Below are 27,427 nucleotides of genomic sequence, written 5' to 3' on the forward strand. Positions count from 1 at the left end.
TGATGTTGCTAGTAAAGCACCTTCATACAGGTATTTGTCTTTTGGAAACAGCTCATCATTCATGACTTTGTAATTGATATAATTTTTATGATAATTTGAATGGTTATTGAGTGTTGAGTGCTGTTGCCATTATTCACAACGTGTCTGAGCTCTGGTTGATTCCCCAGAAAATTGTCTGTATCTTCTTGAATCATTTACTATTTTTAATTTTTCTCTTTCAAATGCTGTTCTATTTTTGCCAACTAGTTGTGATTCCATTACTCACTGGTATTTTCATGGGAAGCTATTATGCACTGTGTCATTCTCTCATTTAGCACTTTGTCTTTACATAAAACATATATACCATTATCTGCCTGGCCTTCCATTAATAATAGGTTTTGTCTTTTCATTTTACTTATTACTTGTTGTATACTGTCCAGCAATATTTCTTATTTATGGGATAGTGCACTTCTGCAATTGAGAAAACCCTTGGCAATGATATATTTTCTTCATCCTCAGACAGTATTATGTGGGACTTTTTTCACTTTGCAGTTTAAAGTCACCCTTGGGACACCAAGCACTTTGGCTACAGTATCCACTAGGGTGCCTCCCTGGACATTTCTTCTACACTTTTTTTTTCTTTTTTCAGGATGTTAATTTCTCTTGGGCCTCATACGTGGAATAAGATGCTCCAGTTACAGCAAGCCAGTTTTCCCACTGCTTAGCATCATGTCAAAGACTGGAACCAAGATTCAGAAAAATAAAATTCCAATAGGGGAATTCATAATGTAATTAATTTCGATACTGATATGTTTTGACCTCAGTGTAAAAATAAGACAGTGGTACCAAACATTGACAAGGGGTGTCAAAGACAGGAACATCATCACAGAAAATGAAATAGCAGTCTTATACATCCCTCCCCAAAATTAATCTTATTTTTAAGAAGCTGCTTCTCTTCCAGCATATCCAGCAATACCAAGATAAACAACATTATAGTACCATGACCGTAAGTAATACAACAACCAGTGTTGGTTGCCATGGTTCTACTAGCAGTTTGTGTACCCTATACTTGCTTTAAATGTAAATCTGCCCATGCTGCTTAGTTACCAGTACATTAGATACATGTGGAGTAGCTTACTGGCATATAACAAGGAACAGGAGGTGAGACATAATGAAAATGCAGATTTGTATTAGCATATAAGGAGTAAAGGGACACATCGTAGGATTAACCTGATGAGTTCACTGAAGTGAACATATAAAACAGTGCTATAGAATTAAGGAACAAAACAAGACCCTTATGGTTCAGTTCTCATGATCATTCAAATAATAAAACCTGTTCAGCGCATAGTTGTCAATGTAAAAATATGTTAATCAGATTGTTTAAGAAGTAGCCTAAGAAAAAATGAGGACAAATTTTCTAAAGGAGAGGGGTGTGTTGCATCACAGAAAGATATCCAGGGTGATTGTAAAATATTTGTGGTCTCTCCCTGGCTGGCAATGAACCACCTCAAGGCAGATTCATGCACAATGTCTGCATCAGCATTTCAAACAGGCAGGAGAGGCAATACTATAAATAGCACGGCACACAGTCTACGCCACTGCTACACACACTTGAGGGGGATGTCTGAATTGCCACTTCACCAACCACACACAGTGGAATGACAACATGTAAATTATACACAATAATGACTTTCAGCACACTGACGCTGCAGACAGTAATGAGCTGAAAGCCTGAAATCAGAGGTTGGCACACTGTGGATAGTGAAGAACACTGATGGATCCAGGAAACCAGGCCACATTTGATCACCTCAACAAGGGATAACATCATTACCTATACAGACTTGGTCTGCCGAACCCTTCCTCTATTCGATTACAGTGAGCCAGTTCTGAGGCAGGACCTGTGAAGTGCTGTGTACCATTTACCAGATGGCTACTAGATTCAAGACAGCAGCCAGCCCAGCCTGCTGGATTCAGCCATTGTCATATGCTGTCATCTTCTCTGTTGATGTGAAGACTTGGATCCTTCTACCATCTGCTCACTGGGGCGAACAGATAATGTTCATTGCACTGTCAAACTGTCACTGTTCCAGAGAGTGCTAGCTGCTGCTGTCTCCCAGCTTGTGTCTGTGAGTGGGCATCAGCATCCTCAGCCTTCCTCTCATGGAGAGGACATGACATAACTCTGCACAACCACCACTGTCCTGTAAACAGCTGTTGGGAGCTCACTGGGGCAATATGTCTACAACTGTAAACTGTATATTGCACTGTTGGACATCACTGCTGAATGGGCTATGCCTGACAATTGCTGGGCCACCTTCCATGCAAGGAACCACTTCTGCTGTACTCGCAGCACTGGCCTCATTGCCAGCCTTGAGATTGCTCAGGTGGCTGCAACAGTGTGTTTCAATTCTGCATGCTGCTTCTGGTACCATTAATGCTGCCACACGGAGAAGGCGATTCAATTGTAGAACTAAACTATAAGTGTGTAAATTGCTAACGCTGTCCCATTAGCATCCCTGTATGTCCGACAGGCCCTTCACTGCACTCCGTGCTTCGTCATCCTGAATCTGTAGGGGTTGCATCACACTGGCTCCTACAAAATTATACTCAATCTCACTGACTCATCAGAACGAACTTACCATATTGGGTTGAGCATTTCATTCTTTACTGTAGCTAACTTCTAGAGTCAGTTACATAGTTGCATCGGGACTGGAAGAATGGGACCTCTGCCCAGTTTGCCGCCAAACCAGCCAACGACAGTTATCTGGAGTAGTACTGAACCATTATTCAGCACTGTACAGAATGCGACAACATTCATCTGTAGCCCATGCTTTCTGATCACGGCACCAATCCAAACGTAGCCATTTCCATTGTGGTGTTAAAGGCACCCGAAACATGAAACGGTAATTCCCTAATTCGACTCCTGCTAGTCACCAGTCAATGGTGTGGGGTGAAAGAAAGTTCATTACTTGTTCTTGGATGGCAGTCGCAGATGTGAAGGGGTTATAATGTGCTTGGTCCACAATATGGCGATCCTCCCTCATGGTGGTCAAACTTAGCCGACCGGAACATAGGTACGCCTGCACACTGCACCGCACCGCAATCACATATGGAAGCTTCACAAATACAGCTGCTGTGCCATTGGTCTAGTGTGCAAAGTGGAGACGGACAATGAGGGCACTTTCAAACTTCGCCACATGCTAGTAAAACTGTCTCACACGGGTGTCCTCCACACTCAACATCTGACTGTTCACGCCACTTGTATGCCCCTTATATACCCTACCATGCCTGGTAACAGCTTTAAACACTAACAACTTCAATGAATTCTGGCAGCTGTTCTACTTGTCACATAGAATTGAAACTCTGGTCAATAAATACTCACCGATGCTGTGCATGTTTACGGTTACATTGACTTCCGACTGTGTCTTCTTTGTGCTTAACTTTCTTTGTGAGGCAGTGTGATTCAGTGCGAAAAGTTAATTCGAAAGCTGCTTAAGTATTGATATCTGTATTAAAATACAAACTGGTAATGAAGTGTATGTGCTTAGTGAGGCAAATTTTTTTTTTACTTACATGAGTTCTTCTTCTTTTTGTATTTGCAAAATGGTCTGCTTCTTGCAGCTCCTGACTGAAGCAGCACCAGTCTTATAGGTGCACAAGAATTACCACAAATCAGCTCGTGTGCGAGCACATCACACACAGTGTATCACATTTGGACTTAACAGCAGAAGACAGGTAATTCGAATTCAGAGTACAATTAGAAAAAAATGTTGCTCGGCGAATAGTGCAGAGATCCGTCTTAGGAGTTACCAGAAGGGGCCAGGCAACAGAAAGGTAATCAGGAGCAGAAACCGAAAATGGAAATGAAGTTAGGATGGGCAGGATAAAGAGCCTACTGGATGGATGGTTGACAGACCGTCTTGCTGGAATGCAAGAGATATCTTGCTGGAATGCAAGAGATAAGAAAGGAAAAAGGAACAAAACGATGATTCAATGGTAGGTCATTACGTGTCATCACTACAGACAGGATTATATGCATTTGCATATTTGCCACCTTCTCGCCGGTTATTGCATATTTTAGCTAAAAACTAGTGACGGCGCATATTTTCGCTTTATGTTTACAATGTTTTAAAAGTTTAGACTGGCGGTAGCTCGATTAAGTTTTGATGTCTCACAGATTGACCGCGAAGGTAGTGTGTAACGTGTGCGCCATGCTGCCCGAAAAAAGAAACGTCGGTTCGTGTATAGCTGACCATCCTGGAACATTTAGATATGACGGAATTGTTTTCTGTTGTCGAGTTTGCAATAAAAACATTTAGTTCAAAAAAAGGTTCAAATAAACCAGCATGTCAAGACATGTCTTCATATCGCAGGAATGCAGAAGAAAGGACCGCAACAACAACTTCTGGCAACAGCAAGTTGCAGTAGCAGGGATTTGTCCAAAGGTAACCAATAAAGTCGGTTTAACATTGATCTATGTGAAGTATTCACTGCTAGTAATGTTCCTCTTCACAAACTTACAAAGCCTATCCTCAAAGGCTTTCTGCGCAAATATTGCTTAAATCAAAACACACCAGATGAATCAACATTGTGTAAAAATTACATACCGACAATTTACGTAAATGTTCTGGAAGAAATACGTAATGAAGTCAAGGTCAGCAATATCTGGATTTCAGCTGACGAAAATACAGACACTTGTGGCCATTACATTGCAAATTTAATTGTTGGTGCTTTGAAAGAAGAGCCGTCTTCTTCCTATTCAGCGGCCTGCAAAGAACTTGAAAAAGTAAATCATTCTACGATGGCCACATTTGTGAAGGAGGGTATTAGAAAAGTATTTCCAGAATCTTCTGCAGATGAAAGGGTGTTTGTGCTTATTTCAGATGCTGCTCCCTATATTATCAATGCCAGAAAAGCCCTCCGAGTATTTTATCCGAATTTGATTCATGTGACGTGCTTTGCTGCCAACGGACTTGCCAAAGTGGTAACACCGGTTCCCGTCAGATCACCGAAGTTAACCGCTGTCGGGCTTGCATGCTGTCGGCAAGCGGGGTGCACTCAGCCCTTGTGAGGCAAACTCAGGAGTTACTTGATTGAGAAGTAGCGGCTCCGGTCTCGGGAACTGACATACGGCCGGAATAGCGGTGTGCTGACCGCATGCCCCTCCATATCCGCATCCAGTGACGCCTATAGCGTGAGGACGACACGGCGGCCGGTCGGTCCCATTGGGCCTTCAAGGCCTGTTTGGGAGGAGTTTAGTTTAGTTTAGTTTAGACGTGCTATGCTCACGGAGTACATCGCCTGGTTGAAGAAGTACATTCCACGTTTGTGAATGTAAATAAACGGATTTCATTCACAAAGAAAGTGTTTTTTAAGGCTCCTCTCGCATCAAGGCCTACAAAGAAAAACTACCAAATGTGCCTTTACCTCCCGAACGAGTGGTAACTCGTTGGTAGTGGCGGATTTACATATAGGCCCACTAGGTACGGCCTAGGGGCGACGTCTTAAGGGGGGCGGCATTTTTTGCTTTGTACTCATTTTAACCTTTTCCTTTTAAAATAACTGCACTTACAAACGACAAAAATTTTTAATACTGTTAAACAACTTGCTAAGCCTTAAGAACGAAATTCAACATTACTAAACCTTAAGAACGAAATTCGACAGTAAAAGCTTGGAAATATACATACAGTAGTTGGTGACTGGATGGAAATTTAACATTGGGTTTCTGTCTGGTATCACCTTCACGATTATTCAAAATATTTGGAAGTAAGCTGTCAGGACGGCAATCTACAATACCATGTTTGAAACGTTATTATTCCGAGAATGTTGTCGGCTTCTACTTATCCCTATCATATTTTCCCCGTGAAAAAACCGGGACCCCTGAAAAGCTGTGATAAACTAATCAGCAGTTTATTAGATACTGTAACATGCGTGGGCCACAGCATGTAAAACCCGACTCTACTTAAATTTCTTGTAGAAATTACGGGGAAGCATCAAGTCAACTCTCCGTAACTGTAATTAATGAGAAACCTCTGTGGTCTTCAATATCTGAGCTCTGATATAATGATAACCGTTTAACAAAACATGTTGATACTGCGAATATTTTACATTTTTAAACACATTTTTATTCGAAAAGAACATAAGCAGAATATCTAATAATGTGTGAAATACACTTCACGAGTTTAAAAAAATTATTTATTTATTTACTGAGTTAGAAACCAACTTACGTTTGTCTCATTTATTGTGCTGCAGTCTGCAAGATATCGAAGTTCCCACTCTGTGTAATCGAATAGTATGTGGCATTACAAATTTTATATTAAACTTCTTAGCTAAGTTTTTTTCCTTCGAGGAAAGGTTATTTTTATTTCATATTGGAACAAAAGGCGCATTTACGTGAAGATATTACAGCAGTATTCACACAAATGACATCACACCACATCAACTGCCAACTAGACTACTTAAACTTGGTAGTCTATCTTCTCTGCCCACAGAAACCGCTAAAGTGTTATAACAATAAGTGGGATGAGAGTCGATGCAGCACACGTCACTGCAAGAAATTGCAAAAATTATTTGCTTTTTAAATTAGAAAGACAGTGTCAAGAATCTTCAGAACATATTTGTGTCTCAGCTAAAATTCCAGGATGCAGGAAACAGAATCCAAAAAAGGGACTGTCGTTTTTCCTTAAAGAGACGTATTCCAGCCGGCAGGTGTGCTTCTACTGTTCGCTGACAACAGAGAAAAAAGATGACAGTGAAATTCAATTATTCTGCATTGTCGTTCTTCCGTAGCACAGTTACGTCGAGTAATCCGAGTTGGTCAGTTCATCGCTCCGTGTTGTGCTCATGTGCGGTGTAGTACGGTTGGACCAGGATACAGTCTTTCTTTCTTTCCTTTTAAAAATTTTTTTCTTTTGTTTTGACTGTTGGTTGACAATTCTGTAAGTACCTGAACATGAATAACAGTGAAAAAAAAACAAACGTGCAAAATTAAGTGGGGCGGCATTTCGGAAATTATCGAAGGAAAGACGAGAACGATAAGCCAATGTTCTAAAAACTCTTGGCAGAGTAGATAAATTTTTCGCAACAAATGTTGCTGGTTCGAGTTCAAGTAGTACAGATGATATTTCTGGCACTGCAGCTGTTGTAAAATAAGTAAATACAGAAGAAACAAAAGTTAAAAATGAAGAAAAGCAAGTTGTTCCTGATTTCGAGTTTCACGGAAAAGTAAGTTTCGAGTCAGACATTACGAAAAGAAATAACCTTTTTAGTGATGATCCTGCAGAATGGTGTATCAGTGAATCAACAATCGACATTCTCTTACAACGTGGCATTAATCAAAATTGTAATGGTGATTTTTCTAATTCAAGAAGATCAACAGGCGATAAAACCAGATATTTGAACAAAAACGTACTTTACTGTAAACTTTTAAATAGTGAATAAACTTTGCGTGATTTACTAGTATACTACCGTTTCTTGTGCACCAAGTAAATTGTTCAGAGGGAAGGCTGTGATTGCTGCTAATGGTATTGCAAACTGGAAAAATATTTCTAATATTTTATCACATCATGAGAATTCACTTTAACACAATAATTCTGAGTTATCATTCTTGACAAGAAAAAAGTCAGTTGGAACAATAAATAACCATTTAGAGTCATATATTGAGCCAAAAACAAATGTACTGACACAGTGTGTTGAAAAGGGTCTTTGCAGCAGTGAAGAAGCTAACAAGTTGTGGACTTTCCTATGTGGACACGTTAAAAGATTTCATTCATTACATAATGGTCTATTTATGATGTCTCTTGAACTTATAGCCTAGTTTGATCCTTTTCTCGGAGAGCACATTGAGCAATATAGAAATCCAGGGCAGGGATATACAAGTTATCTTTCTTCAACAATATGTGTTGAAATAATAGAGCTTCTTTCTTAACGAATAAAAAGAATTATCACAAGTGAAATACAACAGGCCAAATATTTCTCTATAATAGTAGATTTTACTGTGGAAATTTCACATATTGACCAATTATCTTTCATATTAAGGTATGTGAACGAGAATGGTGAACCTGTTCACGTTTCCTTCTGTTTTTACCAAACCCGGGACACAAGTCCGAAAACTTAGCTCAGGCCGTACTAAAAGTCCTGTCTATAAATTCTATCGATATTACTGACTGTAGAGGCCAGTCATATGATAACGCAAGCAATATGTCAGGAACTTACACTGGTTTGCAGGCACACATTAAAGAACGAAATCGGAGAGCGCATTATGTGTCTCGTGAATTTAGTCGGCACTAGTGCTGCAAGCTGTTGGGAAGCATGCTCATTTTTAAATGTAGTGCAAAACCTTTATAATATTTTCTCTGTTTCTACACAGGGCTGGGATAAACTTCTTTCTTTCACGAAACCAGGAAGCAAAACGGTAAAAAGTTTATCACAAACACGTTGGTCAGCAAGAGAGGAATCCTGTGTAAACCTATATGAAAACTGCGAGGGCGTTATCAATGCCCTCACGCATATTGCCAATAATACGTTTGAAAAACCACTTGTGCGAAATTATGTTTCAGCTTTATTGATTCAACTTAGCAGACTAAAAACTGTATTCATAATTACAGTTTGGAAGGACATACTCCAGAGATTTAATAGTGTAAATCTGAAATTGCAAAGTTTAAATATTGATACTAAAATAGTGCATGAATTATATGAATCACTTGTAGTATTTATTGCATCTATTCGTGGCATGTTCGACTATTATGAAAATAAATCCACCGAGATTGTGACTGATATAGACTACGAACGCACCTATAAAAGATCACGAAAAAGCAAAATTCATGATGAAGAATCGGACCGAAGAAGTTTTTCTGACTGGAAGGGAGAAATTTAAGAGTCGAAACATTTCTCCCAGCAGGCTACTCGACAACTTGTACGCCGAATTAGTGGGGAGGAAGGAACGCTATAGAACACTGTTGCACTCCTCCACAGTTTTCAGTAACCTTAAGAACAGTTCAGCTGACGATATTTCTGAACGTGTAGCAGAGCTCCAAGTGTCATATGACACAGATTTAGAGCCTTCCTTCTCTAGTGAATGTGAACATTTTACGGAACTTTTGAAATCTTCTGAGATTAGTGACATACCAGTCGAAATGAATACATTTTTACGAAAATAGAGGTTACAGTCCGTGTTTCCGAATGTTGAGATTGCTCTTAGAATATTTCTATGTATGGCACTTACAAATTGTTCAGCCGAACGCGAGTTTACGGCTCTTGAAAGACTGAAATTGTACCTACTTTCTACGTTGTGAGAGGGGAGATTGAACGCCTTGCCCGTTATTCACAGCGAAGGCGACCTCGTAACTGATGTCCGTGCGAACTATGAAGATACGATCAACGAGTTTGCTGCCGTCAAAGCTAGACGCAAACTTTGCTGACTGGTGAGTTTGTTTATTTATTCATAAATGTTTTAAAAATTTAAGACTACAATGTGATTTTTATTCTAACCTAGAGCACATTCATTGGATTTACAAACTACGTATTACCTGTTTATTTTACAATTGCCGATGGCAGAACGCGGAACTAAACCTCGTTTACGTGCAGACGTGAGTGAAGGCGCCCGACAATACTAAACAATATCCGAATGACCCAGGCCGCTCGGCGCTGTACAGTCAAGTCATAATGATACTGTAGTATAACTTACGCGTATTTGTGGCGTGTGCTGAAATACATAGTTATCGCGGAAATATAAGTTATCGGAGAGTACGCTCAGATGAAAAAGTGTTAATAAATAATGTAGTTCAGTTCTGTCGATAAATATGTAAATGCTTTGCTAATACCATTAGAAAGAGCTATGGTGACAGCAGGAAGCCGCAGTACAAACTGTTCAGCCCATACATGGATTAAAGGTATTGTGTACACTTATTATGCACCATTTAGCTACACAGAACCTAATGCTTTACATGTTCACTATTAGATAATAAAACAAATTTGATTTTTCCACACTACTTTGTGAAATTATGTAATAGCAAATCCAGTTCTGTGTTTGTTCATCTGTATTTAGTTATTAGTTCGGGCACCTAAAATTCTATTTCATTTTCATTTCTTATACTTTCCTATAGGTTCACGTATTAATACCGAATGTGTTTTTTTATCTGCTACACATTCAAGTTATTAGATTGTAAAACAATAGTTTAGCCCGCATCTCGTGGTCGTGCGGTAGCGTTCTCGCTTCCCACGCCTGGGTTCCCGGGTTCGATTCCCGGCGGGGTCAGGGATTTTCTCTGCCTCGTGATGGCTGGGTGTTGTGTGATGTCCTTAGGTTAGTTAGGTTTAAGTAGTTCTAAGTTCTAGGGGACTGATGACCTAAGATGTTAAGTCCCATAGTGCTCAGAGCCATTTTTGAAAACAATAGTTTAACTTTAATTTTGAACGCATCTCTGTAAAAGTACGTATTAATTTCTAATGTATGACATGTTCGCTTCAATGTTTAGTTCAGTAGTTCATTTTCAACAGTTTCGTGCAAAAGAACATATTAAAAGTGAATGTATAACAAAAATGCAGTTGCACGCAGCCATAACATTACAAACACTCTAAACGTCACACCATAAATTTGATATATACTGTACACCTGTCGGGCGTTACTTCATTTCGATCACATTGCTTGTGTATGCGATCATTGTTTTACTAGACTCCCCTGGAACACTGGTCTGTTGCTTTCAGATCATATTCCTTCGTGATCTCGACAGCACAGCACCCTCGGCGACAGCGGCTATTGTCTTACCTTTCGACGCCTACTTAATTTGCGAACTGGAAAGACGGTTTAAGTCGATTTTGGGTGCAGGTAACCAAGTGGGATAGGTGCGAGCGGATCGATAGGGTTGTTTGTAATCATTCAAAACTGCAGTCGAAATCCAGTACATAGTTGTATTAACGCATTTGGACTGTCGCCCATTGCATACATAAAACAGCTAAACGCAGTGTTGAGACCATCCACGCATGATTTTCACCGAGTTCCTTAGCGTATTACAGGCTTCGTACTGTTGCCACTATAGTGGTCTGCACGGTGGTCTAGGTTAGGGGTGGGCAAATAGCGGCCCGCGGGCCACATGTGACCCGCGGAGGGGTTTTGTGTGGCCCGCCAAGGCATTTACAAAAATCCTAGGAAAAACAAAATTTCCCTTCCCCGCGCGACTAAGAAAATCCGCGAGCGTTTGCACTACTTGGCAGTGCGTACTACCGACAGATGTCTCTACAGTCACGCAACCAACCTAGCTGCATGTAGGTGCGGTGGATTATGGGAGCACTACCATCAGCCACCACAGGCATGGAAAAAAGCACTGTGCATCCTGCTATTGGCGCAAATTTATGCTCCACGCGGTGGATGATGGGAGCGCTGTATTTCTCCCGCGCCGAGTGAATAGTATGACCCCAGATCACGTAAGAAACAGATTGACCGTCCTTACGGCGGAACAGGCAACCGTAAAAATAGTTTTCCCGTCGGTCAACAGATGTCGCAGGCGACGCTACAATGCTAACTGATCTGTCCATGTCGCGGAATTGGCAACGCTGTATCTTCGGTGACGTGAATGACGCTGATTTGTGTTCGGCTAGAGCGCTGCGCGCGAAATGCATTCGTCACACAGCTGACTGTAGACCATGATCGGCTGTGGTTTTTCCCGAGTTTTCAATCGAAGAATGTAGATTAGCTCCTGTAATTCCACAAACCAAGTTTATTTCTACTGTAGGGATACTTCTCACAATCATATGCGAAATGAAAAGTAATACACAATCTACTCTCGCGCAGACATGTTACTATAAGCAGTGTTGTTTTCGAGTGAAAGCTGTGTGAGGATTATTAGCGCACAGATAAAAAAAAATTAAAATAGGCAGCGTCTATAGTTTGCATGCTATGCTCGTTCTCTTCCATCCTCCTCCCTTCATTCCAGTATAAACGTTTGTTCACATGTATAAACGAATGGAACTGAACATTGGCGAATTATCTATGAATACTCATTTGCAGCACTGTGAACGAGGTTTTACACTCGTTCACTTCGTTCGCTCTAGTATATACCAGGATTTAGAGGGACCAATGACCTAGCAGTTAGATGACGTCTATTATTCATTTATTTCGCTGTTGCGATCTCAGTTCTAGAGCCATTTTCAAGTACCAAGGGAAAGGTCTTGTAAGGTAATGCTTCTTTAATTGGTTACCAAATGCTACCACACTATGATTTGCGTTTTGTTATCTATATCTTATATTGGTTTCAGTTTTCACATTGCACACAAAATTGCCTCTACAGCCAAAATTACGATAGTGAAGTGAATAAACAGTTTAAAAAAACTCCAAATCGCAGCAAAGATTTCATTTAAAAATTGTATGATATGATTCTTGTACAGGAAGGGCTGCCACGTTATATCAGAATCTAAGATCGACAAAATTTAGATAGGATCGAATGCTTAGGGATCTTTATTAATTCTTACTCGTAACTAATTTATAGATTTACTTGAATTTAAAATCCACTCGCATAATCTTTCTTTATTTTGGACGGGAATCTGAACATTTTCAGTTCAGGATTTGTTCGTCTACTCCTTCCACAGTTGATATACTCGCAGGCCTTCGGCATGACGACTCGATCCACTACCACCGGTATGTCAGAAACAGCTGTACTTCACAGACGCCAAATAGTGGAAAGCTGCACGCGTTCGGCCGATGTTGCCACATATTTCACAGAACAGAGTGCCATCTAGTGGTTGATTCCACAAGTAAGGGTGTGACGCTGCTGCCGCCTGGTGTCCGTTCCTTAACAAGGGTTGCCTGATAGACCAAGCGATTGGGCAATCTGTTTCTTACGTGATCTGGGGTATGACGTTCAGAGCAATTTCCTTCTTTTTCAGGTGGTTTACTTGTGTTTTGTCTGTGCAGCAGTACAACGTCATATATATATTTTTTACTTCAGTGCAATCATGACTCCTACGAAGAAGCGTAAAGTCGGTGATAAGTGACGTCTGTTTAATGAAGACTGGACGACCAAATATTTCTTTATTGATGCAGGAAATAAAGCCGCATGCTTACTATGCCATGATACAGTTGCTGTATTCAAGGAGTACAATCTGAAACGACATCACGAAACAAAAAACAGTGACTTTGGCTGCAAACTTTCAGATGAAGAACGAAAAATAAAAACAGCGGAGTTCGTGAAAGGCTTGAAGAAGCAACAAGCGTTATTTACGAAGCAAACACCACTTCACAATAGTGCTAGAGAAGCAAGTTTCATGGTCGCCTATAACCTTGCTAAACGAAACAAACCTTTTTCAGATGGCGAGTTTATTAAGCAGTGCATGGTAGAGTGTGCAGTGTATTGTGTCCTGAGGTTAAAACCAAATTTGAGAGCATTTCGTTGTCAAGGAGGACTATAGCGCTTGAAATCAGCAAGAGCAAGTACCGAAGCTGTTTAACCGACAGTAATTTGCAGGCTGTGATGAGAGTATCAACTAGCAGTCTGACTCCTGTTTTCAAAAAAATTGTGATACGATGCATTTGTCCCATTAAACTTGTTTTAAAATTTAATGTACTTGGAGATGATATTAAATTAGCAAAATAAATTAAATTGGACACAACTATCTTATTTGAGGATGTCAGAAGGAAAGAGGTACAAGTGACTTTAGTCTTATCAAAATTATAAGAAGTATACCCCTTTGCTTCTGACTCTTCCTTTATATCTAATGATTTTTATGATACCTTTTATGAAATGTAAAGCTAACTAATCAATGCATTTTAACACTCTCACTGCTACACCCGAAATTGCAACTCTGTGTGTGATATGTGATTAGAAATAAAGGAAACTTGCATTTTCATAAAAATCTTGGGAATACTGCACACACACACACACACACACACACACACACACACACACACACACACACACACATATATATATATATATATATATATATATATATATATGCCCCAGTATATGTACGGCATTAGAAGTGAAAGGTTTATAAGGTGCGGCCCTCCGCTAACCTCTGTGTCTATAATGTGGCCCCCAAGCCAAAACAATTGCCCACCCCCACTCTAGGTCATGGCCGCTGCCTGCCACCAGCAGGGGGTGCGGTCTGTGATTAGCCCACCTCTCGGCTCTGTTGCCATGTAGGTATCGTTAGCGGTGGGATAGGTCAGAGCAGCTGAAAGCTCAGTGTTACCGTGCTATATCGAGTGTTCATGTCTGATCTCAGTGTCTTACTATCTTTAGAAAGATGCTTTGACGTGTGTTCAGTGGTGAACAACAATGCAGGAGCGCGTACTTGTAGTACTCCTCCGGTCGGTGTGTGTAAAGTGCAGAAAGACATTCGTAAACAATCGAAAATTATCATATCGAATGTACTCAAGTTTTTTACTGATCTGGCCCACAATGAAGAAGCGAGGAATAACTTAAATTTTGGGCGAATTCCTTAACTTACTGCTAAAGCGTGTTCTGTCTCCAAGTCAGCTTTAGGTCGTATTAGCAAATCTGTGTCACTGGCAGAATCTCCAGACATGAATGAGTGTCTCGATTCTCCACGAAAGGGATATGAACGTGAACGGAAATCAATCGACTTTGACGATTTTAACAAAGAGCTCGTGAGTAGAACTGTACTTGGATATTACGACAGAGGAGAGTATCCAACCCCTAAAAAACACAGACTGACCTCCGTGAAAACATTAATTACTCGGGCTCAGAGACCTCCGTTCTTCGTCTTCTCCGCTCCCTTGGTTTCCGATTCAAGAAGTGTAATGAGGGACGGAAATTCTTAATGGAACGCAGAGACATTGCAGCAGCAAGAGGAAGTTTTTGCGTACAATGCACTTTTTGCGTGCTGAAGACACCAGGCCTGTAGTGTATTTGGACGAAACTTGGATTTCACAGAACCACACCAATAAGTGTATATGGCACGACTCCAAAGGAAACGGCGGTTTGAAAGTGCCTACTGGTAGAGGTGGCCGATTAATCATCGCCCACGCTGGTTCATTAACCACAGGCTGATATCAGAGGCCAAACTTGTTTTTCGTGGTGGGAAAAGTTCTTGTCAATCAGATTACCATTAAGAAATGAATGGAGAAGTTTTTAAGAAATGGTTTATTCGACTGTTGATTGCGCTGGAAGAAGGGTCAGTTATCGTGATGCATAACGCCAGCTACCACTCCATCCAGACAGAAAAGCTGCCACGTTCAAATTGGTTCAAGGCAGATATTATGGAGTGGTTAAAGAGAAAGAATGTTTCATTTTCAGTCGATGAAACGAAGGCTGAACTCTAAGGAAGAAATCGTAGGTGTCAAAAAGGCTTGCGAATTGGATCAACTGGCAAACGAAATGGGACACCAAGTGGTACGTCTACCACCGTATCACTGCCAGTATAATCCCATTGAATTGATATGGGCCCAAGTAAAGCGAGAAGTAGCGAAAAGAAATACTACTTTCAAACTTGCTGATGTCGAGAAGCTAACACACGAAGCTCTTGACAATATTACTCAGCAGGTCTGGAAGACGTGCGTAAAACACGCAGAAGTATTGCAAGAAACTTATTTCTTGAACCAGGGTTTAAGAGCCACCATAGTGGAATCTGTGATGATAAACCTGGCTGAAACAAGCGACAGTGAATCTGAAGACACGGAGCCTGAAGATCCTTCATTTTAGGTAAGTGCCGTCTATGTAAAAAGCTGACGTGATTGAAATGTTTGTCGATTCATTTCAGTTATAGAGGACATACTGCGAATGTTTTTCCCTTACGGTAGACGTCTGATAAATTTATCACAAGTGGTGACGATTAGTTTACTCGACAGTAACTCTCAATTAAAATAAGACTGTCGATTCTATATTAATTAACAACAGTTTTGCCTGAAAACCTGTTTCGAGTGCCTTTACATTCAGATATAATCTTACTGCAATCGGTTTACATATATATTCGAAATTGAACTTCTTTTTTTCATAGAAGGATTTACTGGCTGTTTCGTAGTAAGGGTAATGCAGTTCATAAAATGAAAAAACGTTGTGGTGCTTCTGTATCTTCTGTACATATAAACAGTGCAGTAGCATCAGAACAGTCCCAGCACCTATTCTGATTCTCCGAGAAGAGCATAAAAATCTATGATGTTTGACGACTTTTACAAAAAGCTTTAACGTAGAATTGTGTTACTTTAGTATGACAGAGGATAGTATCTGATGGCTAGAGAAATACAGGGTTATGTCCGTGATAAAATTGATTATTCTGGTCAGTCGCTTCAATGCACTGTCTTCTCCGCCCACTTGGTTTTCAATTCAGAAACAGTAATGATGGACGAAATTCGTAACACAAGACGGGGACATTGCAATAGTAAGAACGAGGTTTTTGTGTACCAAGCACGTATCGGGCGCTGAGAATAATAGGATTACAGAAAATTTAGATAAAACTTGGGTTTCACAAAACCTTTCGAACAAATATTTTGCTCTACTTCAGTGAAAATATTGGCTTCAAAATAACTGCAATTACTTTTGCGTACCGTATATTGGGGTTTTGAGTGATTTATGCAATGACGAAGGATATGTATTAGCAACCAGTAAAATATTTTGGGGAAGCAGGGAATATTCTCGCTCATATTAAAGGGAGTCATCAGAACAAAGTTCTTGGCGACGGCCTACAACGACTCGCGCGCTGCTGCGCACGGAATATCGCGGAAGTAATTTGCCTCTGTACGTGAGATGATACAATAATGATGTCTGAAATGTTATCAAAAGTAATTTTGTAGTTTTCTTAATAACTTTCTCGCAGGAAGTTTCTTCGCAGTCCTACAGAACGAAAATTCATCAGCGACTACATTTTTCGCTACGCAATCGGCAAAGCTTCACACCTCTTATAATATTTTATTTTTTATCTCAGAATGCTTTTATGTTTCTGAAATAAAAGTCACAGCACATGCATCTGTAACATTGAGAATGTTCATATACTTTTTTTCAGTCCAATTACATTAGTGATTCTGTTACTACCACAGATTGAGGAAAATTTCTTGTAACGTTAGTTTTCATTTTTTTTCCCTAACAGATAGTGAGAATTTTCTTTTAGAAAGTACTCCGTCGTATTATAGACTAAAAATAGAGTTGCCCAATTTTTTTAAAAATTTTTTATGAACATTTGTTATTATCACTATAAAAAAACTGGCAATGCTGTAAGATGGCGAGATGACCTTGAAGCCCTATTTTTGTGCCAGCCACTATAGTTAGCTCACAGCTTTTCATAGCAAACACGTAAACACTATTCTTACCGCGAATGTTACATACCCTCTATGCACTCGATATCTTTTTTGAAAGTGTGCACAATTGCACGTCCATACTCATGGTCGATTCACGACATGTACACCATCTTCAATGGTAAAAAAGGTTTGTACTACGATGCCAAGGCACCAATGCAACACTTCCGCCATCCACCTCCGTTCCTCTACGTCTAGCGACCAACTGTGTGCCGTTCTGCCTGCCCCACTATGACGAAACTGGCTGTTGGCTATTTCATTTACTTTCCCTGGCTGACTTCCACACGTCTTTTTTCAATTTCTGTATCCTTTCTTACAGACACGTAATTTACATGTCTTCATTTTCTCCATCTAATTTACTTTCCAGTTTACTTAATTTAATTCTGTTTTAATATCTGACATTTTAATTTAAACGTTCAAATTGGCCTTCTCACCGTCTCTGTCAATCAGCCACCTTCCTGGAACATTTTCCTCATTCGGTCGTCCTACAGATGAAACAGAACTTTGTGGCTTACATGTCACAATATTGCGTAATTCATCACCATCGAAAATAAATAAATTTTTTTCACTTAGTGAAGCATAACGTTACAAGTAGTACATTAAAATATATTATCTTATGTCGTTTTCGGCTATATTTAAATAAACGACTTAAACAAGACAAAGATATTCGAAATTTCCTGTGAAAGACATAAGTGACTAGCTAAAGAATGGTGTACTGAGAGGTTATAATTAAACTGCCAGTGTTCCGAGTGGTGCAGTACGGGATGCATACATCGCAGGATGCTGAAACTCTGGACATATGTTCATTACAGAATAATATTTTCACTCTGCAGTGGAGTGTGCGCTGATATGAAACTTCCTGGCAGATTAAAACTGTGTGCTGGACCGAGACTCGAACTCGGGACCTATTGCCTTTCGTGAGCAAGTGCTCTACCATCTTAGCTACCCAAACACGACTCACACCCCCTCCTCACAGCCTTACTTCCGCCAGTACCACGTCTCCTATCTTCCAAACTTTACAGAAGCTCTCCTGCGAACCTTGTAGAACTAGCACTCCTGAAAGAAACGATATTGCGGAGACATGGCTTGCTTCGGCACACAGTTTTAATCTGACAGGAAGTTTCATATCAGCACACACTCCGCTGCAGAGTGAAAATCTCATTTTGGAAACATCCCCCAGGCTGTGGCTAAGCCATGCCTCCACAATATCCTTTCTTTCAGGAGTGCTAGTTCTGCAAGGTTCGCAGGAGAGCTTCTGTAAAGTTTGGAAGGTAGGAGACGAGGTACTGGCGGAAGTGAAGCTGTGAGGAGGGGGCGTAAGTCGTGGTTGGGTAGCTCAGTTGGTAGAGCATTTGCCCGCGAAAGGCAAAGGTCCCGAGTTCGAGTCTCGGTCCGGCACAGAGTTTTAATCTGCCAGGAAGTTTCATATGTTCATTAATCGGTGCACTCGTGGAGTGTGCTGGAAAAATAGTAGTTCCACTTTCTGGCACCAGGTGAAAATATGGAGCAGTAAGCAGTCAGAGTGTGGTGTGGGTGCAGGAAAAGTGGAGGAACTATCAAACTCACAATGATCGTGGTTCTGGCGCTTTTGTTAGAATATGGTCACAAGTTCCCACATGTATTCAATATGGTCTCTCAACTCAGTAACACGCCACAACCGTAACACGGGGCATAGTCCACAGTTGCCGGGAACTCATTCAGTTTAATCAAAGTGTTACGTCATCATACGCTATCATTCTGATAAGGAAGGGATGGGATACATCCATGACAGATGCAATATTTCTGATATCCCCACAACTAGAAGTCACATGGGTTTAAATCAATCTGGAATGCTACACAACTCGGAATTGCCTAGAGATGCTGCAGTCGTTACTGAAGGTCTATCGAAGCAAATCTTTCATCTGGCAAGCGGCATGTGGTGTAGCCCAGTCTTGTATGAAAATGCCGGCCGCGGTGGTCTCGCGGTTCTAGGCGCGCAGTCCGGAACCGTGCGACTGCTACGGTCGCAGGTTCGAATCCTGCCTCGGGCATGGATGTGTGTGATGTCCTTAGGTTAGTTAGGTATAAGTAGTTCTAACTTCTAGGGGACTGATAACCACAGCAGTTGAGTCCCATAGTGCTCAGAGCCATTTGTATGAAAACAGGGTTGTGGATACAGCTGTGTTCTCGTGAAGCTGGAATAGCGTATCGCACAAGGAGATCCTTACAATCTGCAAATGTTACTCTATACCTAAGAGTCCCACGAGGTCTCGTCTACTAGGCGAAAAACGGACCGTGAACGAAAGTGAGCTTGTGAAACCACACAATACTGTCACATAAGCTGCGTGCAGTGGGTGATCCTGCACATGTGGCGGAATAGAACCCCATTTGTGTCAGTCCTGTGAATTCACGGCGCCGTGCATAGTAAAATGTCCCTTTCCGTCCAAAGATTATTTCCTGGTCACATGTCATCCATTTCTATTTGTGCCAAAAAACGAAGGGCAAAGTGATGCTGTTGCAGCCTGTCTTGGGGCCTCAGTTGAAGCACATTCTGAATTTTGTAGGGATACGAGTGTAGAATGCGCCGCAAAATTTTTTGAACTGTAGACCAGGAGAGAGACAATACCCGTGACATAGCTCGAGCACTGGCTGCAGCATGTCCTGCGTGGTCGGCTATAGGTACAGCAACTTCGACAACTGCCATGGGTACTGGTCGCCTCCCTCTCCCTACGCACCACCCAATTCGCTTGTTTCTTCTGATTTCTTGGTCGTTTTTTTCTTTTTTTTTATTGAATTTCGATCACCCCCAGGGGGCGGGCTGGCAGCAGCTTAGTATGCCGCTCTTCAGCCTACAGACTTTGTTGTAAAAAGATGAAGAGAATAAATAATAAAAACAGGTGATAAAATCGGAGATTTAAATAGTAACATGGCGAAAAAATCGTGGAACTTAAAACATAGAACAAAAGGATGATGATGCGAATAGAATACATACGAAGCAGACAGGTAAAATAATAGACAGACAATTAAAAAACACAGCGACAGTCTGGTTTCTGTTCGCGAAAGACATAAAATTCACACCCAGCGACAGCATGGTCTCTGTTCGCAACACTAGAAAGACGAACAACACTGAACATTCACTGGAACACTGCACTAAAAAGATGGCAAATGTTACATACCACAGCCGAGGGCAGGTGGGGGGAAACTGGACAGATGATGGGAAAATAAAAGAGGGGGGGGGGGAAGGAGAGGAAAAGCGAAGGGTGGGAGGGGGGAAAGGAGCCGATGGAGGATGAGGACCCATAACAGGGGTGGGGGGTGCTGGACAGACGCGACAGTGAGTGGGGAAGGCAGAGGAGGGGAAAACAAAAGGACTCGTGGGGGGGAGAAGGGAGGTAGGGAGAGGTTTGGCAAGGAGAAAAGAGGATGGAAGGGGGGGGGGAAGAGGGAGCCCAGGGAAAGGAGGGGGTGAGGATCAGAGTTTATAGGAGGGATAGATGGAGGGAGAGAGCGTATCATCTGGGAGGGGGAGTTGATGGAAGCCACCTTGGGAAAGGAGATGAAGGGTGTAGAGATGGAGGGCAGGGGGGACACAATAGTGAAGGCGTGGAAGGGGGCAGGGATGGGAGAGGAGAGGAGCAACCAGGGGGTGAGGGGGATCAAGGCGGTGGGAGGTGTAGAGTATGCGGATATGTTTGAGGAATAGGAGCAGATGGGGGAAAGGAATGAGGTAATAGAGGATCCATGTGGGGGACGGGAGGTGTATGTGGAAGGCGAGGCGGAGTGCATGACGCTCAAGGATCTGGAGGGACTTATAGAATTTGGGGGGGGGGGGACAGATATCCAGGCGGGACTGTCATAATAGAGGATGGGATGGATTAAGGATTTGTAGGTGTGGAGGATGGTAGAGGGGTGCAACCCCCATGTCCGGCCAGAGAGGAGTTTGAGGAGTCAGAGGCGGTTGTGGGCTCTGGATTGGATGGAGAGGAGATGAGGGATCCAGGTGAGGTGACGGTCACTGGTGAGGGCAAGGTAGGTGAGGTTGGGGGAGAGGCGGACAGGATGGGTGCAGATGGTAAGGGAGAAATCCAGGAGCTGGAAGGAGCGAGTGGTACGACTTACGATGATTGCCTGGGTCTTGGAAGGATTGATTTTCAGGAGCCACTGGTTACACCATGCGGCAAAAAGGTCAAGGTGATTCTGGAGAAGGCGTTGGGACCGTTGGAGGGTAGGAGTGAGGGCGAGGAATGCGGTGTCATCGGCATATTGCAAGAGGTGTACTGAAAGGGGGGGGGGGGTTGGGGCATATCTGCCGTGTTCTTGGTCGTATTCGTAAGCACATTTATTGACATGGGGCCTAGTCGCAGCTGTTCCCGGAGTGTAGCGCTGTTATTGCTGCCATTCTGACAAAACAACTTTACCTGGAGTGCACAGTCTTTCTTCTTAATAGCTACTACGTTTCATATGGAAAAGTTCAACCTTCTTAACCCTTTACACCCATAATCACTTTACAAAAGAAATCAGCACTTGTCGCCAAGTTACAATAGTTTACTGACGTCAAAACTGGACACGTTGCGCATTCAGATGGCTTACAGCGCCATATTTTCACCTGGAGTCAGAGATCTGAACTATTAGTTTTTTCAGCATACGCCATGATCGCACCGATTAATGAGCATACTTACAAAGTTTCAGCGTCCTGCGATGTATCGATGTATAAAGATCACACTGTTGCACTTGGAACATTGTCAGTTTAATTACAACGACCCGGTACATTTCTTTTGTGTTATTCTACATTGGCACTTACCTTTCGAATAAATTTGTAGGAAGCTGCCGAATAACACGTAAAGATCGTTAAAATGAACGCCAGGATAGAACTGGAATGTGATGACATCATATTTCCTGAAACAGATGTAAGACATACATTGCAGACAGTCTAACGTCGGGCACAGATTTAATATCTGCAGTTTCAAGCAGCACGTATGTCGTGGATAATCCATATAACTACAGTAATTTATAACAAGAAATCAGTTTTGTACTTTACTATGCTCAGCTCATGTGGAAACACGACCGCGTTGTGTACAGTGACAGTTACTGTGATATTAAGGGGGACAGAAGGCACAAATTAATGTTTAATGATCACTGAGTAATTATTTGGTCGAATGGGATGTACAGTTATTTATGTTAGAGATTAGAAAACCAGCTGTATCTTTATAAAATAAAAGCGCTAAAGAAACACGTGGTGACAGAGAAGAAAAGGTATTATACACATAATATGTTATCAGAATGAGATTTTCACTCTGCAGCGGAGTGTGCGCTGATACACAGTTTTAATCTGCCAGGAAGTTTCATAATATGTTATTTTTATTTATATTATAAGGAATTATATTTATTTTATTAGTTTTTTTTATTATTTTTATTTATATTATAAGGAATAAGATCTTTAAACTTCTTTTTGCCTGTCCACTCCACGGAATCCTATACGATGCACTTATACATATAAATCGCTTCTGGCAAACGTTCATCTCTCGCCCGTTGTGTATCAGATCTCCAATTCTGACGCCATACTAAGATTTTTCATTTAAGCTGTAAATGTCAAGTCTCCGCCGAATGTGTTCATTTGTTTCCCTGTCTCTGTCACCCCCACAACCTCTCGATAAAATGGCATTTCTGAGACTCTGGAATCCATTTTTGTCATTGTTAGTGCGGACCCACGCTTATAATCCAGCTGTTGTAGCCACAGTCTTTTACAGCTTTAGAATTGTTGCCTCCCTTTGTTTCTTAGCGTTCTAATTATTATTTTACAACACATTCCGTTACATTTTTCAGTTTTCCATACCAATGTAAAATTCTTCAAATGGCGAGACGGTGCAAACAATGGAAGTAGATTTCCTGGTCCGTTCAGTGGAGTCGTCGTCCATAATCAGTTTCCAGAAGACTTGAGTTGTACCTCAGAATACTATGGATTTATATTTACGCAGTGAAACATCAGAATTTTACCGTTCTGTTACAATATAAACATACTAACAACTTACGACTACTGTTAATCTATTCACAGAGATAGGAATATAAAAAGCAATCACTTCGAAGAAAGCCACAGCTTTTTTTCTTACACTATCTACATGCTATTTTCATCTACTAAATGATATTAAGCGTTTATGTAACTTTACTGATTTCAGAGAATAGTGTCACCTTCCTGCACAGTGGAAACGCTAAAATTTGTGCAACACGAACATTAATGTAAACTGGAATTTACAACCAGAGTCTCAATAGTCTGATAAATTATAGGAGCGGCCTTCGCTTTAATAACTACTGTCCAGTCGATCTCGTATGAGCACTGCTTCTCAGATGTTTTGTAAGTTTTCATAACCCAAATAACAAATACTGACTATAGTTGCCCTTCTTCTATGGTAATGTGTTGAACAGTGGTGAACTAATTAGGTGCCTTGTAATTAGATTAAGTTATGTTACTTTATTGATCAAGAGAACTTCTGTTGTGTTCCAAGAAGGGAAGTTTATTTTACTTATTTATTCACTTTTTTATTCAGTGAGAAGATTCATTGTCTATGAATGAAGAATTTATTCCAAGAGAGTTTCATGTTTTCCTAAGAAGACCTATCGTTATTGTTCCTTGAATAATTTATTCTCTTTTCAACAAGGGGCCCAGGTTCAGAATATGTAGCTTAGGTAGTGCCGGAGTGGCCGAGCGGTTCTAGGCGCTACAGTCTGGAACCGCGCGACCTCTACGCTCGCAGGTTCGAATCCTGCCTCGGGCATGGATGTGTGTGATGTCCTTAGGTTAGTTAGGTTTAAGTAGTTCTAAGTTCTGGGGGACTGATGACCTCAGATGTTAAGTCCCATAGTGCTCAGAGCCATTTGAAACATTTTTGAACGTGGACGAGTACATAAATCCCGCATACCGCCATCTTCCACGTATGTTCGCTAGCAAAAGATAAGTTTCCAACATAACGAAGTACTACTCGATTACTGTCACTTTTATGCACAGCGACCAGGATGTAACCAAGTAGTGACAGGTAGTTGGATTGTTTCTGATATTTTTATCAGAAGATAGTGAACGATGAATGTTATAGATACAAAGGTCTTTTGTTTTCTCTTTTTGTTAATTAATTCCCCTCTCACTACATAGGTTGGGGCCACGCACTCAGCGGTAACACATCGGCTCTTCAGCCAGAGAATTTTTGTTTTCTTTGAGTAATTAATCTTCCAACTGGTCTGATGCAATACGCCACTATTTACTCCTCTATTTGTTCTATATATTCCACCTTCTGTATTCCCCTACAATTTTTTCCCTCTTTGACTCACTACTGAAGTCATATCCAATGTCTTAACACATGATTACTCTTAAAGTGAATGATACCGTTACTGTTACCCGTGGTCTAGGAGTATATTTAATCAATCTTCATTTCTTACGACTAAGAATTTTTGAATGGCGTGGATTGTAAGTGAACTATGCCACGCCGGCACGGTAGCTCAGCGTGTTCGATTAGAGGGTTGGCTGCCCTCTGTATGGGGAAAAAAAACTTGAGTTAATGGATCAACGATGAATTTGAACGAGCGTCATGAGACGTCCGCCCAGAACAAATATAACGAACAAAATGAGATAAAAAAACTGGGCAGCGTCTTTGATTACTAATAAAAACTTTCTCGGTCCCGCGTTCGAATCCCGCAGCTGCTTAAATTTTGATAAATAATCATCATTGGCGGCCGAAGACTTACGGTATAAAAAGTCACCCTCATTCTGCCAACGGTCTTGTCAAGAGAACAGAGGAGCGGACAGATGTCAGGGGCACTCTCTTGTCCTAGGGGTGGGAAATTGCCCCTAAAGGCGGAAGAATCAGCAATGATCAACGGCATGAGGATGTAGAAGGCAACGGAAACCATTGTATTAAAGACACAACGTTTATCCACATGATATGTCGCTTGTAACGGAATAAGTGTCATGGTGATCTCTCCATTCACAAAAGATTCCGGAATAGTCCCCCATTTGGATCTCCGGGAGGGACTGCCAAGGGGAAGGTGACCACAAGAAAACGCCGAATAATCAACGAGAGGATAACGTTCTACGAGTCGGGGCGTTGAATGTCAGAAGCTTGAACGTGGTAGGGCAAGTAACAAATCTGAAAAGAGAAATGCAAAGGCTCAATCTAGATGTACTAGGGGTCAGTGAAGAGAAATGGAAATAAGACAAGGATTTCTGGTCAGATGAATATAGGGTAATATCAACAGCAACAGAAAATGGTATAACGGGAGTAGGATTCGTTATGAACATGAAGATAGAGCAGAGAGTGTGTTACTGCGAACAGTCCAGTGATATGGTTGTCCGTATTAGAATTGACAGCAAACCAACACCGACAACGATATTTCAGGTATACATGCCTACGTCGCAAGCTGAAGATGGAGAGAGAGAGAAAATATATGAGGATGTTGAAAGGGTAACACTGTACGTAAAGAGAGATGAAAATCTAGTAGGGGGACTGGAATGCAGTTGTAGGGGAAGAAGTACAAGAAAAGGCTACAGCAGAATATGGGCTTGGGACAAGGAATGAGAGAGCAGAAAGACTAATTGAGTTCTGTAATAAATTTGAGCTAGTAATAGCTAATACTCTGTTCAAGAATGAAAAGAAGAGGAGGTATAGTGGCAAAAGGCCGGGTGTTACGGGAAGATTTCAGTTAGATTACATCGTCATCAGACAGAGATCCCGAAATCAGATACTGGATTGTAAGGCGTACCCAGGATCAGATATAGACTCAAATCACAATATAGTACTGACGAAAAGTAGGCTGAAGTTTAAGGTTTTAGTCAGGAAGAACCGATACGCAAAGAAGTGGGATATGGAGGTACCAAGGAATGACGAGATACGGTTGAAGTTCTCTAAGGCTGTAGATACAGCAATAAGGAATAGCTCAGTAGACAGTACAGTTGAAGAGGAATGGACATCTAAAAAGTGCCATCACAGAAGGTAGAAAAAAAAACATAGGTATAAAGATGGTAACTGCGAAGTACAATGGGTCACAGAAGTAATACTTCAGTTGATTGATGAAAGAAGGAAGTACAAACATGTTCCAGGAAACTCAGGAATACAGAAACACTTCACTGAGGAATGAAATAAATAGGAAGCGCAGGTAAGCTAAGACGAAATGGCTGAATGAAAAATGTAAAGAATGTGAAGAAATCGAAAAAGAAATGATTATCGGAAGGACAGACTCAGCGTACAGGAAAGTCAAAACAACCTTCCGTGACATTAAAAGCAAGGGTGGTATTATTAAGAGTGCAACAGGAATTCTACAGTTAAATGCAGGTGAGAGAGCGGAGAGGTGGAAAGAATACAGTGGAAGCCTCTACGAAGGGGACGATTTGTCGGATGTGATAAAGAAGAAACAGAAGTCGATTTAGAAGCGATAGGGGATCCAGTATTAGAATCAGAATTTAAAAGAGCTTTGGAGGACTTAAGATCAAATAAAGCAGAAGGGATAAATAACATTCCATCAGAATTTCTCAAATCATTGAGGGAGTGGCAACAAAACGGTTATTCACGTTGGTATGTAGAATGTATGAGTCTGGCGACATTCCATCTGACTTTCGGAATAATATCATCCACATAATTCTGAAGACTGCGAGAGCTGGCAAGTGCGAGAATTATCATACAGCTTAACAGCTCATGCACCTAAGCCTCTGACACGAATAATGTACAAGAAAACTGAGGATGTGCTAGATGACGATCAGTTTGGTTTTAGAAAAGGAAAATGCAGAAGAGAGGCGTGGTTAGCGTTGCTGTCTCTGGTCCGGGCTTCGATTCCCGGCCGGGTTGGGAATTTTCTCTGCCCGGGGACTGGGTGTTTGTGATGTCCTTATCAATTCATCACCGTCAGCATCATCGTTCGTGAGAGTGGCAAAATTGGACTGAGTAAAAATACTTGACGGTGTGAAAAATTGGGACTTTGTATGGGCGCTGATGACTGCAAGTTGAGCGCTCAACAAAACCAAACATCATTACGAGAGAGGCAATTCTGACGTTGCGGTTGATAATGGAAGCAAGACTAAAGAAAAATCAAAACGCATTCATAGGATTTGTCGACCTAGACAATGTAAAATGGTGCAACATGTTCGAAATTCTGAGAAAAATAGGGGTAAGCTATGGGGAGAGACGGGTAATATACAACACGTACAAGAGCCAAGAGGAAATAATAGGAGTGGACGACCAAGAACGA

The 27,427-nt window shown here is 41.3% G+C and overlaps 1 protein-coding gene and 1 non-coding gene across 2 annotated transcripts in view; one reads left to right on the forward strand and one right to left on the reverse strand.

The window, feature by feature from the left end:
- Nucleotides 1–27,427, reverse strand: part of LOC126195737 (uncharacterized) — a 238,177-nt gene that overhangs the window by 138,960 nt on the left and 71,790 nt on the right. The window contains exon 2 of the mRNA XM_049934364.1: nt 22,005–22,099. Within this exon, the coding sequence (XP_049790321.1) occupies nt 22,005–22,094 (90 nt within the window). The 5' untranslated portion in view covers nt 22,095–22,099. The remainder of the gene's footprint in view (nt 1–22,004; nt 22,100–27,427) is intronic.
- Trnas-cga (transfer RNA serine (anticodon CGA)) lies at nt 18,550–18,624 on the forward strand. Its single transcript has one exon. It is a non-coding gene; the product is annotated as a tRNA-Ser (tRNA).

This window comes from Schistocerca nitens, chromosome 7 (genome assembly GCF_023898315.1).
Source record: "Schistocerca nitens isolate TAMUIC-IGC-003100 chromosome 7, iqSchNite1.1, whole genome shotgun sequence".
NCBI lineage: Eukaryota > Metazoa > Arthropoda > Insecta > Orthoptera > Acrididae > Schistocerca > Schistocerca nitens.